General features: G+C 43.8%; 1 protein-coding gene across 1 annotated transcript in view; it reads left to right on the top strand.

Annotated features, from left to right (window-relative positions):
* LOC138674679 (A.superbus venom factor 1-like) overlaps positions 1–19,543 on the top strand; it is a 372,946-nt gene that overhangs the window by 103,469 nt on the left and 249,934 nt on the right. The window contains exon 10 of the mRNA XM_069762494.1: positions 6,225–6,340. Coding sequence (XP_069618595.1) covers positions 6,225–6,340 — 116 coding nt within the window. The remainder of the gene's footprint in view (positions 1–6,224; positions 6,341–19,543) is intronic.

The following is a 19,543-nucleotide window of genomic DNA, read 5'->3' as shown; positions in this document are numbered from 1 at the left end:
AATTTTTCAATGTCAGAGGTATTGGGTTTTGGGGTAGAAGTTTGTGACTGTAAATTGTATAATTTATTATAAAAATCAGCGAAGGAATTAGTTATGTCTTGAGGATGAGATACCGTTATTCCATTTTGGTTCTTTATTTTGTTGATCCTATTTGATTGTCTAGTCTTTTTCAATCTATTAACCATGTATCGTGTTGGCTTATTTATTGAAGAGTATTGCTTCATTTTGGAGTTTTTGACCATGGTATGGTATGATGAAAATATGATTCTTTTGAGATCCTGCCTGAGTTTTAGTAAAGAATTCATATCAAATCCTTGAGTATTGTCGGGGTTTGGATTACTTTTTTTTGGTTTTGGCTTGGAGGGGCTTGTAGTAGGAGAGAATATCTCTGAGACCTCGTCAGATGAATCATTAGGAGTGGTGTATTTCTCTCCTATAGCCCCTGGAGTTTTCCTCTTTAAAGATGTAGATGAGTCCATCTCTACAAAAGTGTTTGGGAGGTTCTTTTTTACTCTGTTTGAATTGGGGAGTTTATCATAGTCTAATTCCTCATCGTCTTTTAACCCTGCTGTTCTGTTTGTCAAAAATGACCGACTTTGAACTTCAATATTCTTTAAAATATTCAAGATGCGGCTCTGAAACCCGTGGCCGACCGACCCATCCTCATTTAAGTCAATCAACCACAAGTTTCAGAACCGCATCTTGAACACCCCAAAAAATACCAAAGTTCAAAATAGGTCTCCCCAGACCGAACAGAACAGCAGGGTTAATGGAGACCTGGATCTATTGGGACTTATTGTGGTTATTAAGTCCTTTGATGGATTGCGCCCAGAACCTTTGTACCTTTGGGGTTTTTGAGGTATAGAAGAGGCCATGTTTAAGAATTGGGGTTTAGACGAGTTCTTGCTCATTGTTATCCCCAAGCAATAGCCTGATTTGCAGAGAGTGTCTACTTAGGACGGTCTCAGAATAAAGATTAAAGATTTTCCACAAATAGTAGCCCCAAGCAAAGCTGGAATTGTAGACAATGTCCTCTATGTTGATCTCAGGTTAATCCTGGTGAGGCTGGCCCTGGTGTATAAAAAATCCCCACAAAGTGGTCTCAAACAGCAAAAGGGGAGCAACTATGGAAATACCCCTGTGAGTGTGGTAATAGAAATCATCTGAATATAAACAAGCAATTAGCTGTGTCAACAGGTGGCGTATATAGTTTCACAGTAATTACAGAAGAATATGCTTAAATAATACCTAGCACCTGAGAATTAAAAAGTGCAGATTAAATCACTGGGGCATACAAATAGATTTTTCCTAACAGAGCATGGTTATATAACACTTTGTGTTTGTTAGTTAAAGGGTGCAGGTTAATTCCCCAAAACAAACAAATATCTTTCAAGAACTGATTGTTCTCCTAGAGACATGTGCTAATCAGGAAGGAATCAGGGTAGAAATAAAACTCTCCGAATAATATGACTGGATTTAGGACTTCCCAGTCAGCTTCACTAAAATAGCCAGTTACCTGGATTAGATCCTGTCAGCGACTGATATAGTAGGCTATAGCTCTTTTGCTTTGTGAGCCCTGCAGGGCTCCTAGCTGTTTCAACAACAGTTTATGCTGCACTGGAGTCTTCCTGTCGCTCCTGCAGAGATCGCTGTCTGTGTGGTTCCACCGTTGTCCTGCACAGGAGCCGTCGGTCGTCGCTGTCTTCCCCGCTGGACCGCCGGTGTATTTTCGTTCCCAGCAGGGGGCCGGAACTTACCGCTGTTTGAGTCCGGTGGTGCTTGGATCCGGAGCCTGCGATGTGTTGACCAGCGCAGATCTTCTTCTTTGCTGTCGCTGGTGTACTCTTGTCTCTCAAGCCTTCTGATCTGTCGCCGTCCACCAATAAAATGGCAGCCGTCTTTTCCCGCCTTTTGTTCCAAGGTCTGGGGGAGTGTCAGCGTCGGCTTCTGTGTGGAGCTGATATCACGTCACTGCTCCGGGTCTTCCCCGATGCTTCTGGATCGCTTTCTTCTGCCTCCGTCTTTCAATCCGGGGAGGCTTAGCACTTTATGCTAATGAGCACAGGGCGGTATATCCCCAGGCAATAGGGGAGGGAGCAGCAGCTGTGCAGAGACGGCTCCATAGTGTGTGCCTGTAGCTGTCACTTCCCTCCTCCTCACTACCAAAGCCAAAGAGGGAGTTTATAATAAAATCTGATGTTTTTTACCTCAGGTCCTTTGGCTTATTAGCTGAGCCGCTTGTTAGAAGGTATTAGCTTCCTGAGGCTGGATTACCTCAACCCTGTAGTTTGAAGGCCCAAACTTTTCTAGGGCTGATTTCTAAAATTTATGTGGTAAAATTAAAATAATTTTCGGATCATAGTGACCCAGATGAGGCACTGGATAAGATCCAACCAAGGATTTGACAATAAAAACGTTTTTTAGGCGATTTTGGTTGATTATAGAGGATTTTCCTCAGGAGCTCCAGCACCGCTCAACCTACGCCATAGCAGTCCAGGCCACGCCCCCAAAAAACAGGTAATTCCTGAACTGATGCTTCTTTTTTACTGTGCCTCTAAAACGTCAAATTAGAACGCGATCAATGTCATTTTTGGAATTTTCACTTTGGAAAAAAAATCCATGTAGTCAAAATCACCACTACACCTGTAAAAGAATTCTCAGAAAAGTGTAAATTACAGTAAGGGGTGACTTTATGGGGTTTCTGATATTGTGGCACTAGGAAAATTTGCGCAAATAGTGCACCTTCCTTCTTCAGTCAAGCCTTGCAGTTTCCAAAATGGGGTTACTTGTGGGGGGTTTCTGCTGTTTTGGCACCTTATGCACTCTCCAAATGTAACATGTGACAGTATAATCTATTCTAGCTAAAATTTTGCACCAAAATTCAAATGGTGCCCCTTCCCTTCCAAGCTCGGCCATGCGCCCAAACAGTAGTTTCTGACCAAATATGGGATTTCATCGAACTCAGGAGTAAAAGCACAACAAATTGTAGGGTCCAATTTCTCCTGTTACCCTTGTGAAAATAAGAAATTTTGGGCTAAAGCAACATTTTTGTGGAAATAATGTAATCTTCCATTTTCCCGGCTCAAGATGTTCATCACACCCCTAGATGAATTTCTTTAGGGCAGTAGTTTGCAAAATGAGGTCAGTTGTGGGAGTCTTCTGCTGTTTTGGCAGCTCAAGGGCTCTACAAATGCAACATGATGTTTTCAATCTATTTTAGCCAAATTTGTACTCTAAAAAACAAATAGCGCTGCTTCCGTTCAGCCCTGCCATGAATCAAAACAGTAGTTTCTGACCATATATGGGAGATCGGAGTACTCAGAAGAAATTGCACAAGAAATTGTGGGGTCCATTTTCTCCTACCTTTGTTGTTTACCTTTGTTGAAATGAGAAATTTTGGGCTAAGGCAACATTTTTGTTGAAAAAATGTAATCTTTCATTTTCACATTCCATTGTTATAAAATTCTACAAATTACAAGCTGGATTAAAATGATCATCACATTCATTGATAAATTCCTTTTAGGGATGCAGTTTCCAAACTGGGGTCACTTATATGGGGATTTCTGCTGTTTTGGCACCTCTCTGGCTCTCCAAATATGTCATGGCATCCATAATATATTCAAACAAAAATTTAACTCCAAGATTCAAATAGTGCTCCTTCCTTTCCGAGCCCGCCTGTTTGCCCAAAGAGAAGTTTCTGATCACATATCGGGTATCATCGAACTCAGGAGAATTTTCACAATAAATAGAAATAAAATGGAAATGAAATGAAAAATTTGGGGCTAAAGCAACATTTTTGTGGAAAAAATGTATTTTTGATTTTCATATTCCAAATGTTATAAAATTCTTGAAGCATTTGTGGGTTCTATATGCTCACCACAACCAAGCGTGAATTTCATGAGATGTGTTGTTTCCAATATGGGATCACTAGTGGGAGGTTTTTGCTATTTTGGCGTGTCAGGGGATCTGCAAACATGGCATCAGCAGTCAATTTCAGCCAAAATTGTACTCTGAAATTCAAATTGCGCTCCTCCTCATCCAAGCCCTGCTGTGTGCCCAAATAGTAGTTTTCCACCATCTATGTGGTATCTTTGTACTCAGGAGAAATATCACTACAAATTTTTAGTTTTCTCCTGTTATCTTGTTAAAACTAAACAGTTGGGGCTAAGTTAACATTGTGATGGAAAATTACTCATTTTTCATTATTTGCTTCAGCTTTATTTAATTCCTATAAAGCGCCTAAGGGGTTAACAAACGTTCTACACATTGTTGTGAATAACTTGAGGGTTGCAGTTTTTATAATGGGGTCACTTTTGCGCATTTTCTAACATATAGGCTCCTAAGTCACTTCAAATGTTAAGTGTTCCCTTAGGTTAATTTTGTTGGAAAAATGAAAAATTGCAGCAAAACGTTTAACCCTTCTACAATTCTAACTAACAAAATGTTTTAAAAATGATGCTGATATAAAATAGACATGTGGTAAATTTTCTTAATTATTTTGAATGGTATAACTGTTTTTTTAACAAAAATTCGATGTACAAAAATTGCAAATTGTTCAAAGTTTTTGTTGAATTTTTGATATTTTCCTAAACACATACAGTGCCTTGCGAAAATATTCGGCCCCCTGTAACTTTTCAACCTTTTCCCACATATCAGGCTTCAAACATAAAGATATGAAATGTAAATTTTTGGTGAAGAATCAACAACAAGTGGAACACAATTGTGAAGTTGAACGAAATTTTTTGGTTATTTTAAATTTTTGCTGAAATTCAAAAACTGAATGCACTGTATCATGTTGACTTAAATTACCTCTAACATGACAGATATGTCATGAACAACTGTCAAAATCATTGAGATATATAGAAGCATTGCATAATAATTACCTGATAAAGAAAAAAAAAAAATTTGGCCATGTGAAGAAGGTGAAAACAGGCTTCGGCGGTACGGGGCTAAGGAGAACCTGGCTGCAGTATATTTAACACCTAGCTAAACATATGAGTATAAAACCCCTACAATTCTTATATTTATACCCTGCAGTATTTCGTTGGTGCTTTTTTGAGAAATAAATTCAACCTTGAAGTCTTAAGACCATGTACAGTAGAGCATGCACTGCACTTTTAGCTCTCTCCCTTTTCGCTGCCCACCTCCAGTCTCAGATCTTTTATTGACAAATCAACCTTTTCTTAGTGACGTTTTTCCCTTGCGCAGACATCATCATTGCCAATTTTGGGTCATCAGAAGGGAGGGCACATGTGCTGTAAGCTCCTGATGATCTTGCGAAACGAATGGACCAGCTTCTGCCAGGTCATCAGGAGATCACTGGTCATGCACAACCCCTTCTGATGAGACACTTTCAGGCAATGCTAATGCCTGTGCAGAGGAGACAGATTAGGCTTCTTTTACATTTACCGTGATTTTGCGTTCCGTTTTTGCGGCCCCAATAGATTTCTATGGGGCCGTAAAAACAGGCCGCAATAATTCCATGGAGCGCTGTGCGCAGTATGGCCTTATTTAGGACCGTGAAAAAATATCGAGCCTGCTCGCTCTTTTTCACGGCTTATGGACACAGCCCCCATTGAAATTAAATGGGGCCACAAAAACAACGGAAGCTTGTTTTTGTGATGCACAGTGACTTCTGGTTTTGCGGAATGCCGTTTTTTTCCCAATACTTTTCCCATAAAAAACGAAAAATGTCGATCCTCAAGTTTTTTGTGGTCCATTACTGTGGCAGACCGTGAAAATTGCAGCGATATGGCATGCAAAAAAGATTGCGAGCCTAAAAAAAACCCAGTAAGTGTAAAATAAGCCTTACTGAGAGAAGAGTGAACTGTCAATCAAAGACTGGAGGCCAGCGGCGTGGGAGGAAATAGTGAGAGAGGGCTGGAAGTGAAATTTTTTGAAATGTATAAAATTGAGATAGCCATTTATGGATAATGGAGCAAATTGCAAAATGTTCAAATTTATCATATTTAGCAAATTCCTAAAAAAATCAACACAGATCTGAATCAAATCGATTTGCTCAACTCTATTATGTAAAAATAGAAAGATGGCTTCCAACATATTTGCTATCCATGGTGATGCTTGAGATATTTTCTGTATGTAATACACAGGAAAGACTTTTTTCTAGACAATTCAAACAGAATCTAGAAGTTTTTGCAGTGCTCGTTCCTTGTCCCTCAATGCAGATCTGCATTAACCCTCTTGGATTCTTGTCTTCCTTTTAGGCAGTGAAATTGTGGAAAGTGAGCTGGAAGATATTAATATTGTGAAATCACCGTATAAAGTTTTGTTTACCAAAACCGCCAAGTATTTTAAGCCTGGAATGCCCTACGACCTTAAGGTACACGACCCTTTTTTATCAAATGTCATCTCTTAAAGTACAAGGTACAGATCCGATAACACATACCTCTCCAGAACATTCAACGGCGTGCCCCATTATCAGGTCCACATATAGTGTCAACGCCATAGGCACTTTACATGGTCACGCACTTGCTGGTAAGTCAGACTAAAGGTATGTGGAAAACATGTCCTTATCTGGTGGATTCCACCTGGAACTTCTTCAGGCTTCGAAAGCCATGAGGTGGCTAATAGAGACGACCAGTTCATTTTTCTAGCCACCATAATGTTATATATAAAAAATTTTAAAAAATATCGCAAAAGACATCCTAAAAGACATCTGAAAAAATACTTCATGGAAAACCTCACCGGAGTTTTACTTAAGCGTCTATTGCTATGTGAGCGCAATGTCTTCTTTAGGTGGGCACACTCTGAAACCTGCCTCAAAAGAACATTAAGTTAACACTAAAAGGAATTAAGGCATTTCTATGTGAAAACAACTTGCTAAATTCCAAAAATTCCGAGGCACCAGAGGGTTGGCATAGGGATAAAATGTAGCTTTTATTCCATCCTTAAATCTCATAGTGAATATATAAAAACATGGTAGATGATGCAACGTTCCGGCCATAATTAGGCCTTTATCAAGTCAGAAATAGAAGCAATGAAAATTCAACCATTATCTGACTGTGGACCATACGGGAACCACAGTACTGATGAGATGCAGGCACAATTAAGCATTTAAAGTGAAACTTACCCTTTTTGTGATATCTCCTGTCTTAGGCCCGTAAATTCTGAGGATATTGGTATGGGTCTGGGTCTGAGAGCCCACCAGAACTCTTAGAAGTGCACAGCTCAAGAGATAAGATCTTATGACTTTCTAGTGCATCAGTTCTATGCTGTGTGTGTTCGCTTCTGTATCCTGAGATGGGCACTTCCAAGATGTCTTTTGTATGATTGATGGGAGTCTCAGGATCGTGCCCCTCACCAATCTGATCAAAATTCTTAAGCTTAAAAGATATAAAAAAGCTTATAAAAGTTTACTGCATTTACACTAACCGTCTATCACCAGATGCACAAGAAAAACATTTGTTCATGGGGTGAAATTATATTTAAGCCTATTTAAATCATCGCTCTCAGCAGCATCCTGTGTAAACATGTGCTGCCAAGAACAATGCTATTCTATGCACATAGATCTATCGTGTAAACTAGACCTGGCCAAACTGCACCACATCCATCCCTCTGTCTGGACCAAGACAGCCGAGGGGCTGAAACAGTGGCTCACGAGCCGTACTGTGCCCTCCCTCACATGCCATCTATCCACCACCACTGTCCTCTGTAATACATTGCTGGAGGACGGGGCCGCCGGCTCCATCTACCACCAATCAGTGTGTGAGACAGCAGACGTGATTACGTCATTTCATTGCGCTGCTGATGAGAGAAATGGGAGCAAGATGAGTGTATGTTGTTTTTCTTTTCATGTATATGGGATATTTGTATGTATATAGGAGGCTATGAGGGGGCTCATACTGTATATAGGAGGCCATGTGGGGGTTCATACTATATATAGGAGGCTATGAGGGGGCTCATACTGTATATAGGAGGCTATGTGGGGGTTCATACTATATATAGGAGGCTATGTGGGGGTTCATACTATATATAGGAGGCTATGTGGGGGTTCATACTATATATAGGAGGCTATGAGGGGGCTCATACTGTATATAGGAGGCTATGTGGGGGTTCATACTATATATAGGAGGCTATGAGGGGGCTCATACTGTATATAGGAGGCTATGTGGGGGTTCATACTATATATAGGAGGCTATGAGGGGGCTCATACTGTATATAGGAGGCTATGTGGGGGTTCATACTATATATAGGAGGCTATGTGGGGGTTCATACTTTATATAGGAGGCTATGAGGGGGCTCATACTGTATATTAGAGGCGATTTGTGAGCACATACTGTATATTAGAGGCTATGTGGGGGCACATACTGTATATTAGAGGCTATGTGGGGGTCATACTGTATATAGGAGGCTATGAGGGGGCTAATACTGTATATAGGAGGCTATGTGGGGGTTCATACTATATATAGGAGGCTATGTGAGGGCTCATACTGTATATTAGAGGCGATGTGTGAGCACATACTGTATATTAGAGGCGATGTGGGGGCACATACTGTATATTAGAAGCTATGTTGGGCACAAACTGTATAATAAAGGCTATGTGAGGGCACACACTGTATATTAGAGGCTATGTGAGGGTACATGCTGTATATTAGAGGCTATTTGGGGGCACATACTGTATATTAGAGGCTATGTGAGGGCACATACTGCATATTACATAGTAACATAGTAACATAGTAAGGCCGAAAAAAGACATTTGTCCATCCAGTTCAGCCTATATTCCATCATAATAAATCCCCAGATCTACGTCCTTCTACAGAACCTAATAATTGTATGATACAATATTGTTCTGCTCCAGGAGACATCCAGGCCTCTCTTGAACCCCTCGACTGAGTTCGCCATCACCACCTCCTCAGGCAAGCAATTCCAGCTTCTCACTGCCCTAACAGTAAAGAATCCTCTTCTATGTTGGTGGAAAAACCTTCTCTCCTCCAGACGCAAAGAATGCCCCCTTGTGCCCGTCACCTTCCTTGGTATAAACAGATCCTCAGCGAGATATTTGCATTGTCCCCTTATATACTTATACATGGTTATTAGATCGCCCCTCAGTCGTCTTTTTTCTAGACTAAATAATCCTAATTTCGCTAATCTATCTGGGTATTGTAGTTCTCCCATCCCCTTTATTAATTTTGTTGCCCTCCTTTGTACTCTCTCTAGTTCCATTATATCCTTCCTGAGCACCGGTGCCCAAAACTGGACACAGTACTCCATGTGCGGTCTAACTAGGGATTTGTACAGAGGCAGTATAATGCTCTCATCATGTGTATCCAGACCTCTTTTAATGCACCCCATGATCCTGTTTGCCTTGGCAGCTGCTGCCTGGCACTGGCTGCTCCAGGTAAGTTTATCATTAACTAGGATCCCCAAGTCCTTCTCCCTGTCAGATTTACCCAGTGGTTTCCCGTTCAGTGTGTAATGGTGATATTGATTCCTTCTTCCCATGTGTATAACCTTACATTTATCATTGTTAAACCTCATCTGCCACCTTTCAGCCCAAGTTTCCAACTTATCCAGATCCATCTGTAGCAGAATACTATCTTCTCTTGTATTAACTGCTTTACATAGTTTTGTATCATCTGCAAATATCGATATTTTACTGTGTAAACCTTCTACCAGATCATTAATGAATATGTTGAAGAGAACAGGTCCCAATACTGACCCCTGCGGTACCCCACTGGTCACAGCGACCCAGTTAGAGACTATACCATTTATAACCACCCTCTGCTTTCTATCACTAAGCCAGTTACTAACCCATTTACACACATTTTCCCCCAGACCAAGCATTCTCATTTTGTGTACCAACCTCTTGTGTGGCACGGTATCAAACGCTTTGGAAAAATCGAGATATACCACGTCCAATGACTCACCGTGGTCCAGCCTATAGCTTACCTCTTCATAAAAACTGATTAGATTGGTTTGACAGGAGCGATTTCTCATAAACCCATGCTGATATGGAGTTAAACAGTTATTCTCATTGAGATAATCCAGAATAACATCCCTCAGAAACCCTTCAAATATTTTACCAACAATTGAGGTTAGACTTACTGGCCTATAATTTCCAGGTTCACTTTTAGAGCCCTTTTTGAATATTGGCACCACATTTGCTATGCGCCAATCCTGCGGAACAGACCCTGTCGCTATAGAGTCCCTAAAAGTAAGAAATAATGGTTTATCTATTACATTACTTAGTTCTCTTAGTACTCGTGGGTGTATGCCATCCGGACCCGGAGATTTATCTATTTTAATCTTATTTAGCCGGTTTCGCACCTCTTCTTGGGTTAGATTGGTGACCCTTAATATAGGGTTTTCATTGTTTCTTGGGATTTCACCTAGCATTTCATTTTCCACCGTGAATACCGTGGAGAAGAAGGTGTTTAATATGTTAGCTTTTTCCTCGTCATCTACAACCATTCTTTCCTCACTATTTTTTAAGGGGCCTACATTTTCAGTTTTTATTCTTTTACTATTGATATAGTTGAAGAACAGTTTGGGATTAGTTTTACTCTCCTTAGCAATGTGCTTCTCTGTTTCCTTTTTGGCAGCTTTAATTAGTTTTTTAGATAAAGTATTTTTCTCCCTATAGTTTTTTAGAGCTTCAATGGTGCCATCCTGCTTTAGTAGTGCAAATGCTTTCTTTTTACTGTTAATTGCCTGTCTTACTTCTTTGTTTAGCCACATTGGGTTTTTCCTATTTCTAGTCCTTTTATTCCCATAAGGTATAAACCGCTTACACTGCCTATTTAGGATGTTCTTAAACATTTCCCATTTATTATCTGTATTCTTATTTCTGAGGATATTGTCCCAGTCTACCAGATTAAGGGCATCTCTAAGCTGGTCAAACTTTGCCTTCCTAAAGTTCAGTGTTTTTGTGACTCCCTGACAAGTCCCCCTAGTGAAAGACAGGTAAAACTGTACAATATTGTGGTCGCTATTTCCTAGATGCCCGACCACCTGCAGATTTGTTATTCTGTCAGGTCTATTAGATAGTATTAGGTCTAAAAGTGCTGCTCCTCTTGTTGGATTCTGCACCAATTGTGAAAGATAATTTTTCTTGGTAATTAGCAGAAACCTGTTGCCTTTATGGGTTTCACAGGTGTCTGTTTCCCAGTTAATATCCGGGTAGTTAAAGTCCCCCATAACCAGGACCTCATTATGGGTTGCAGCTTCATCTATCTGCTTTAGAAGTAGACTTTCCATGGTTTCTGTTATATTTGGGGGTTTGTAACAGACCCCAATGAGAATTTTGTTACCATTTTTCCCTCCATGAATTTCGACCCATATGGACTCGACATCCTCATTTCCTTCGCTAATATCCTCCCTTAAAGTGGACTTTAGACAAGACTTTACATAGAGACAAACCCCTCCTCCTCTCCGATTTTTACAATCCTTTCTAAACAGACTGTAACCCTGTAAGTTAACTGCCCAGTCATAGCTTTCATCTAACCATGTCTCGGTTATTCCCACTATGTCAAAGTTACCTGTAGATATTTCTGCTTCTAGTTCTTCCATCTTGTTTGTCAGGCTTCTGGCGTTTGCGAGCATGCAGTTTAGAGGATTTTGTTTTGTTCCAATCTCCTCGCTGTGGATTGTTTTAGAAATGTTCTTACCTCCCTTCTGAGTATGTTTTCCTGGATCTTCTTTGTTCGCGTCTAATGTTTTTCTTCCCGTCCCCTCTTCTTCTAGTTTAACGCCCTCCTGATGAGTGTAGCGAGTCTTCTGGCGAATGTGTGTTTCCCAGGTTTGTTGAGGTGTAGTTCGTCTCTGGCGATGAGTCCATCGTACAAGTAATTCACACCGTGGTCCAGGAATCCGAATCCTTGTTGTCTGCACCATCGTCTTAGCCAGTTGTTTGCATCAAGGATCCTGTTCCATCTCCTGGTGCCATGCCCGTCTACTGGAAGGATAGAAGAAAAAACTACCTGTGCATCCAGTTCCTTTACTTTCTTCCCCAACTCTTCAAAGTCTTTGCAGATTGTCGGTAGGTCCTTCCTTGCCGTGTCATTGGTGCCAACATGTATCAGAAGAAATGGGTGGACGTCCTTGGAGCTGAAGAGCTTTGGTATCCTATCGGTCACATCCTTGATCATCGCACCTGGAAGGCAGCATACTTCTCTTGCAGTTATGTCCGGTCTGTAGATGGCTGCTTCTGTGCCTCTCAGTAGTGAGTCTCCCACCACCACCACTCTTCGTTGCTTCTTGGCTGTACTTTTTGCTGTCACTTGTTGCTGTGTGCCCTTTTCTTTTTTGCTTGCTGGTATTGCTTCATCCTTAGGTGTGCCATCTTCATCCTCTACAAAGATTTGATATCGGTTCTTCAGTTGTGTGGTTGGTGATTTCTCCATGGTCTTCTTGCTTCTTTTGGTCATATTAGAGGCTATAGAACAAAAAAACACATGGGCTACTTGCACAGTGAACAAGTCTGTAGAAACCTGTTCACACCACCAAAGAACTTGAAGACACAAAAGCGCACAGAGAGGGCAAAAAATACTCTGTTGTAAAAAAAGTCACAGTAAATAAGCAAGTGCTAGACAAAAAATGAAAAAAATACAGGGTATTTAGTTAATACGTTTTTTGCAAAAAAAAGTATGTTAAGCTGACAGCAAGTTTGGGACAGTTCTGCCTAGCCCACGGTCTAGGAAACAGTTGGCTGTAGCCGTTCGCACCCCCTCCTCCTCCTCTTCGTCCTCCTGCAGAAGCGAGAGCTCGTCCACAGACCGCAGTCGCACAACCACTCCATCCGCAGCTGCCACTGTTGCACACCAGGTCTCCCATTATGGGTCAGCTACTGGCAAACGTCAGCAGGCTGTATTGGCTATGAAGTGTTTGGGCGACAACAGACACACCGCAGAAGTTCTGTCCGAGTTCTTGCAGAAAGAAACGCAGTCGTGGCTGGGCACTGTAGATCTTGAGGCAGGCAAGGTAGTGAGTGATAACGGAAGGAATTTCATGGCTGCCATCTCCCTTTCCCAACTGAAACACATTCCTTGCCTGGCTCACACCTTAAACCTGGTGGTGCAGTGCTTCCTGAAAAGTTATCCGGGGTTATCCGACCTGCTCCTCAAAGTGCGTGGACTTTGCTCACATATCCGCCGTTCGCCCGTACACTCCAGCCGTATGCAGACCTATCAGCGTTCTTTGAACCTTCCCCAGCATCGCCTAATCATAGACGTTGCAACAAGGTGGAACTCTACACTGCACATGCTTCAGAGACTGTGTGAACAGAGGCGGGCTGTTATGTTTTTGTGGGAGGATACACATACATGGGCAGGCAGTAGGATGGCAGACATGGAGTTGTCAGGTGTGCAGTGGTCGAAGATTCAAGACATGTGCCAAGTCCTTCAGTGTTTTGAGGAATGCACACGGCTGGTTAGTGCAGACAACGCCATAATAAGCATGAGCATCCCCCTAATGCGTCTGCTGATGCAAAGTTTGACGCACATAAAGGATCAGGCGTCTGCAGCTGAGGAAGAGGAAAGCCTTGATGACAGTCAGCCATTGTCTGGCCAGGGCAGTGTACAGGACGAGGTAGCAGGCGAAGAGGAGGAGGAGGACGAGGAGAATGATGGGGATGATTATATTTTTAATGAGGAAGCTTTTCCGGGGCCACTGGAAATTGGTGGCGCGGCAAGGCCGGGTTCTGGTTTTTTGAGGGACACAAGTGACGTGGATTTGCCTGAAACTGCCCCTCAACCAAGCACAACCGCAGATTTGAGAACTGGAACTTTGGCCCACATGGCGGATTATGCCTTACGTATCCTCAAAAGGGACACACGCATAACTAAAATGATGAATGATGACGATTACTGGTTGGCCTGCCTCCTTGATCCTCGCTATAAAGGCAAATTGCAAAATATAATGCCACATGAGAACTTGGAACTAATATTAGCAACCAAACAATCAACTCTTGTTGACCGTTTGCTTCTGGCATTCCCTGCACACAGCGCCCGTGATCGTTCTCACACGAGCTGCAGGGGCCAGCAGACCAGAGGAGTTAGAGGGGCAGAAATCAGAAGTGGCGTTGGCCAGAGGGGTTTTCTGACCAGGTTGTGGAGTGATTTTGCTATGACCGCAGACAGGACAGGTACTGCAGCATCAATTCAAAGTGACAGGAGACAACATTTGTCCAGTATGGTTACAAACTATTTTTCATCCCTTATCGATGTTCTCCCTCAACCGTCATTCCCATTTGATTACTGGGCATCAAAATTAGACACCTGGCCAGAATTGGCAGAATATGCATTGCAGGAGCTTGCTTGCCCGGCAGCTAGTGTCCTATCAGAAAGAGTATTCAGTGCTGCAGGTTCAATACTAACAGAAAAAAGGACTCGTCTGGCTACCCAAAATGTAGATGATCTAACCTTCATTAAAATGAACCACAACTGGATTTCGAAATATTTTGCCCCACCTTGCCCAGCTGACACCTAGCTTTCCTATGAAAAGGTCTTGCCTGTGGACTATTCTGAATGCCTTTTCCAATCTCGTAATTTTCTGCACCTGATTGTCCAGCATACGACATGTTTACACCTCACTAAATGGCCAAACTCCCCACACGGGGCCGTGGTATCGACACTTGGCGACAGCACCCGTGAGAGTGCAGTTTGTCTGAAGAGGTGGGTGAGCCCGCTTTTGGTCGACGGCACTGCCACTGGGTCCCTCCTAGTACAATAAAGTGTCTCTGGCGGTGGTGGTGCGCACCCAACGTCAGACACACCGTTGTAATATGAGGGGCCCTGGGCCTGTACCGCCGGCCACAAGACAGTTTCCCCCCACCCCAGCTCAAACAGTGCTCTACCACTTGCAAAATTATCTCACAGCTCCACCAATGTTTAGTCTATGCGCTGACATCCTTCAATGCCTGCCACTGACAATACCATTGTATTGACATTTTTGTTATGTTAGGCCTTCGATGCCTGTCTGTGGTCACTCCTTCCACTAGGCCTCCACTGACCACACCACTGCTGCCCGTGTACCCCTGTAACCAATTTAAAATTGCCTACAGCCATGTGTTATTATTTTAGGCCTTCGATGCCTGTCTGCGGTGACTCCTTCCACTAGGCCTCCACTGACCACACCACTGCTGCCCGTGTACCCCTGGAACCAATTTAAAATTGCCTACAGCCATGTGTTATTATTTTAGGCCTTCGATGCCTGTCTGCGGTCACTCCTTCCACTAGGCCTCCACTGACCACACCACTGCTGCCCGTGTACCCCTGTAACCAATTTAAAATTGCCTACAGCCATGTGTTATTATTTTAGGCCTTCGATGCCTGTCTGCGGTCACTCCTTCCACTAGGCCTCCACTGACCACACCACTGCTGCCCGTGTACCCCTGGAACCAATTTAAAATTGCCTACAGCCATGTGTTATTATTTTAGGCCTTCGATGCCTGTCTGCGGTCACTCCTTCCACTAGGCCTCCACTGACCACACCACTGCTGCCCGTGTACCCCTGGAACCAATTTAACCCCTTCCCGACCTGTGACACAGCGTATGCGTCATGAAAGTCGGTGCCAATCCGACCTGTGACGCATATGCTGTGTCACAGAAAGATCGCGTCCCTGCAGATCGGGTGAAAGGGTTAACTCCCATTTCACCCGATCTGCAGGGACAGGGGGAGTGGTAGTTTAGCCCAGGGAGGGTGGCTTCACCCCCTCGTGGCTACGATCGCTCTGATTGGCTGTTGAAAGTGAAACTGCCAATCAGAGCGATTTGTAATATTTCACCTATTATAACGGGTGAAATATTACAATCCAGCCATGGCCGATGCTGCAATATCATCGGCCATGGCTGGAAATACTAGTGTGCCCCCACCCCACTCCACCGATCGCCCCCCCAGCCCTCCGATCTGTCCGGTACACTGCTCCGGCTCCCCTCCGTCCTGTGCTCCGCTCCCCCCCGTGCTCTTGTCCGCTCCCCCCGTGCTCCAATCACCCCCCCGTGCTCCAATCACCCCCCCGTTCTCCAATCACCCCCCCTGCATTCAGATCCACCCCCCCCCGTGCTCCGTTCCAGCCCCCCCGTGCTCCGTTCCACGCCTGCCGCGCTCCGATTCCCCCCCCGTGCTCCGATCCCCCCCCCCGTGGTCCCCCCCCACCCCATCATACTTACCGATCCAGCCGGGGTCCCGTCCGTCTTCTCCCTGGGCGCCGCCATCTTCCAAAATGGCGGGCGCATGCGCAGTGCGCCCGCCGAATCTGCCGGCCGGCAGATTCGTTCCAAAGTGCATTTTGATCACTGAGATAGATTATATCTCAGTGATCAAAATAAAAAAAATAATACATGACCCCCCCCCCTTTGTCACCCCCATAGGTAGGGACAATAAAAAAATAAAGACATTTTTTTTTTCCACTAATGTTAGAATAGGGTTAGGGGTAGGGTTAGGGTTAGGGGTAGGGTTAGGGCTAGGGGTAGGGTTAGGGGTAGGGCTAGGGTTAGGGCTAGGGTTAGGGTTAGGGTTAGGGGTAGGGTTAAGGGTAGGGTTAGGGGTAGGGTTAGGGGTAGGGCTAGGGTTAGGGGTAGGGTTAGGGCTAGGGTTAGGGTTTCGGTATGTGCACACGTATTCTGGTCCTCTGCGGATTTTTCCGCTGCGGATTTGATAAATCCGCAGTGCTAAACCGCTGCGGATTTATGGCGGATTTACCGCGTTTTTTTCTGCGCATTTCACTGCGGTTTTACAATTGCGATTTTCTATTTGAACAGTTGTAAAACCGCTGCGGAATCCGCACAAAGAAGTGACATGCTGCGGAATGTAAACCGCTGCGTTTCCGTGCAGTTTTTCCGCAGCATGTGTGCAGCGATTTTTGTTTCCCATAGGTCTACATTGAACTGTAAACTCATGGGAAACTGCTGCGGATCCGCAGCGTTTTCCGCAGCGTGTGCACATACCTTTAGAATTAGACTATGTGCACACGGTGCGGATTTGGCTGCGGATTGGCCGCTGCGGATTCGCAGCAGTATTCCATCAGGTTTACAGTACCATGTAAACATATGAAAAACCAAATCCGCTGTGCCCATGGTGCAGAAAATACCGCGCGGAAACGCTGCGCTGTATTTTCCGCAGCATGTCAATTCTTTGTGCGGATTCCGCGGCATTTTACACCTGTTCCTCAATAGGAATCCGCAGGTGAAATCCGCACAAAAAACACTGGAAATCCGCGGAAAATCCGCAGGTAAAACGCAGTGCCTTTTACCCGCGGATTTTTCAAAAATGGAGCGGAAATATCTCACACGAATCCGCAACGTGGGCACATAGCCTTAGGGTTAGGGTTGGAATTAGGGTTGTGGTTAGGGTTGTGATTAGGGTTATGGCTACAGTTGGGATTAGGGTTAGGGGTGTGGGGGGTTAGTGTTGGAGGTAGAATTGAGGGGTTACCACTGTTTAGGCACATCAGGGGGTCTCCAAACGCAACATGGCGCCACCATTGATTCCAGCCAATCTCGTATTCAAAAAGTCAAATGGTGCTCCCTCACTTCCGAGCCCTGACGTGTGCCCAAACAGTGGTTTACCCCCACATATGGGGTATCAGTGTACTCAGGATAAACTGCGCAACAATTACTGGGGTCCAATTTCTCCTGTTACCCTTGTGAATCTAAAAAAATGTTTGCTAAAACATCATTTTTGAGGAAAGAAAAATGATTTTTTATTTTCACGGCTCTGCGTTGTAAACGTCTGTGAAGCACTTGGGGGTTCAAAGTGCTCACCACATATCTAGATAAGTTCCTTGGGGGGTCTAGTTTCTAAAATGTGGTCACTTGTGGGGGGTTTCTACTGTTTAGGCACACCAGGGGCTCTGCAAACGCAATGTGACGCCCGCAGACCATTCCATCAAAGTCTGCATTTCAAAAGTCACTACTTGCCTTCTGAGCCCCGACGTGTGCCCAAACAGTGGTTTACCCCCACATATGGGGTATCAGCGTACTCAGGAGAAACTCGACAACAACTATTGGGGTCCAATTTCTCCTGTTACCCTTGGGAAAATAAAAAATTCTGGGCTAAATAATTATTTTTGAGGAAAGAAAACGTATTTATTATTTTCACGGCTCTGCATTATAAACTTCTATGAAGCACTTGGGGGTTCAAAGTGCTCACCACACATCTAGATAAGTTCCATTCGGGGTCTAGTTTCCAAAATGGGGTCACTTGTGGGGGGTTTCTACTGTTTAGGCACATCAGGGGCTCTGCAAACGCAACGTGACGCCCGCAGAGCATTCCATCAAAGTCTGCATTTCAAAACGTCACTACTTCACTTCCGAGCCCCAACGTGTGCCCAAACAGTGGTTTACCCCCACATATGGGGTATCACCGTACTCCGGAGAAACTGGACAACAAATTTTGGGGTCAAATCTCTCCTGTTACCCTTGGGAAAATTAAAAAATTCTGGGCTAAATAATTATTTTTGAGGAAAGAAAACGTATTTATTATTTTCACGGCTCTGCATTATAAACTTCTATGAAGCACTTGGGGGTTCAAAGTGCTCACCACACATCTAGATAAGTTCCTTTGGGGGTCTAGTTTCCAAACTGGGGTCACTTGTGGGGGGTTTCTACTGTTAAGCCACATCAGGGGCTCTGCAAACGCAACGTGACGCCCACAGAGCATTCCATCAAAGTCTGCATTTCAAAACGTCACTACTTCACTTCCGAGCCCCGGCATGTGCCCAAACAGTGATTTACCCCCACATATGGGGTATCAGCGTACTCAGGAGAAACTGGACAACAACTTTTGGGGTGAAATTTCTCCTGTTACCCTTGGCAAAATAAAAAATTGCAGGCTAAAAGATCATTTTTGAGAAAATAATTTTTTTTTTTATTTTCATGGCTCTGCGTTATAAACTTCTGTGAAGCACTTGGGGGTTCAAAGTCCTCACCACACATCTAGATTAGTTCCTTTGGGGGTCTAGTTTCCAAAATTGGGTCATTTCTGGGGGATCACCAATGTTTAGGCACACAGGGGCTCTCCAAACGTGACATGGTGTCCGCTAATGATTGGAGCTAATTTTCCATTTAAAAAGCCAAATGGCATGCCGTCCCTTCCGAGCCCTGCCGTGCGCCCAAACAGTGGTTTACCCCCACATATGGGGTATCAGCGTACTCAGGACAAACTGTACAACAATATTTGGGGTCCAATTTCTCCTATTATCCTTGGCAAAATAGGAAATTCCAGGCTAAAAAATCATTTTTGAAGAAATAAAATTATTTTTTATTTTCATGGCTCTGCGTTATAAACTTCTGTGAAGCACCTGGGGGTTTAAAGTGCTCAATGTGCATCTAGATAAGTTCCTTGGGGGGTCTAGTTTCCAAAATGGGGAGGGAGCTCCAATGTTTAGGCACACAGGGGCTCTCCAAACGCGACATGGTGTCCGCTAACAATTGGAGCTAATTTTCCATTCAAAAAGTCAAATGGCGCTCCTTCCCTTCCGAGCCCTGCCGAGTGCCCAAACAGTGGTTTACCCCCACATATGAGGTATCGGCGTACTCGGGAGAAATTGCCCAACAAATTTTATGATCCATTTTATCCTACTCCC

The sequence above is a fragment of the Ranitomeya imitator genome, chromosome 4 (assembly GCF_032444005.1).
Source record: "Ranitomeya imitator isolate aRanImi1 chromosome 4, aRanImi1.pri, whole genome shotgun sequence".
Lineage (NCBI taxonomy): Eukaryota > Metazoa > Chordata > Amphibia > Anura > Dendrobatidae > Ranitomeya > Ranitomeya imitator.
The sequence above is the reverse complement of the archived record's forward strand: the minus strand, read 5'-3'. Positions and strand labels throughout refer to the sequence as shown.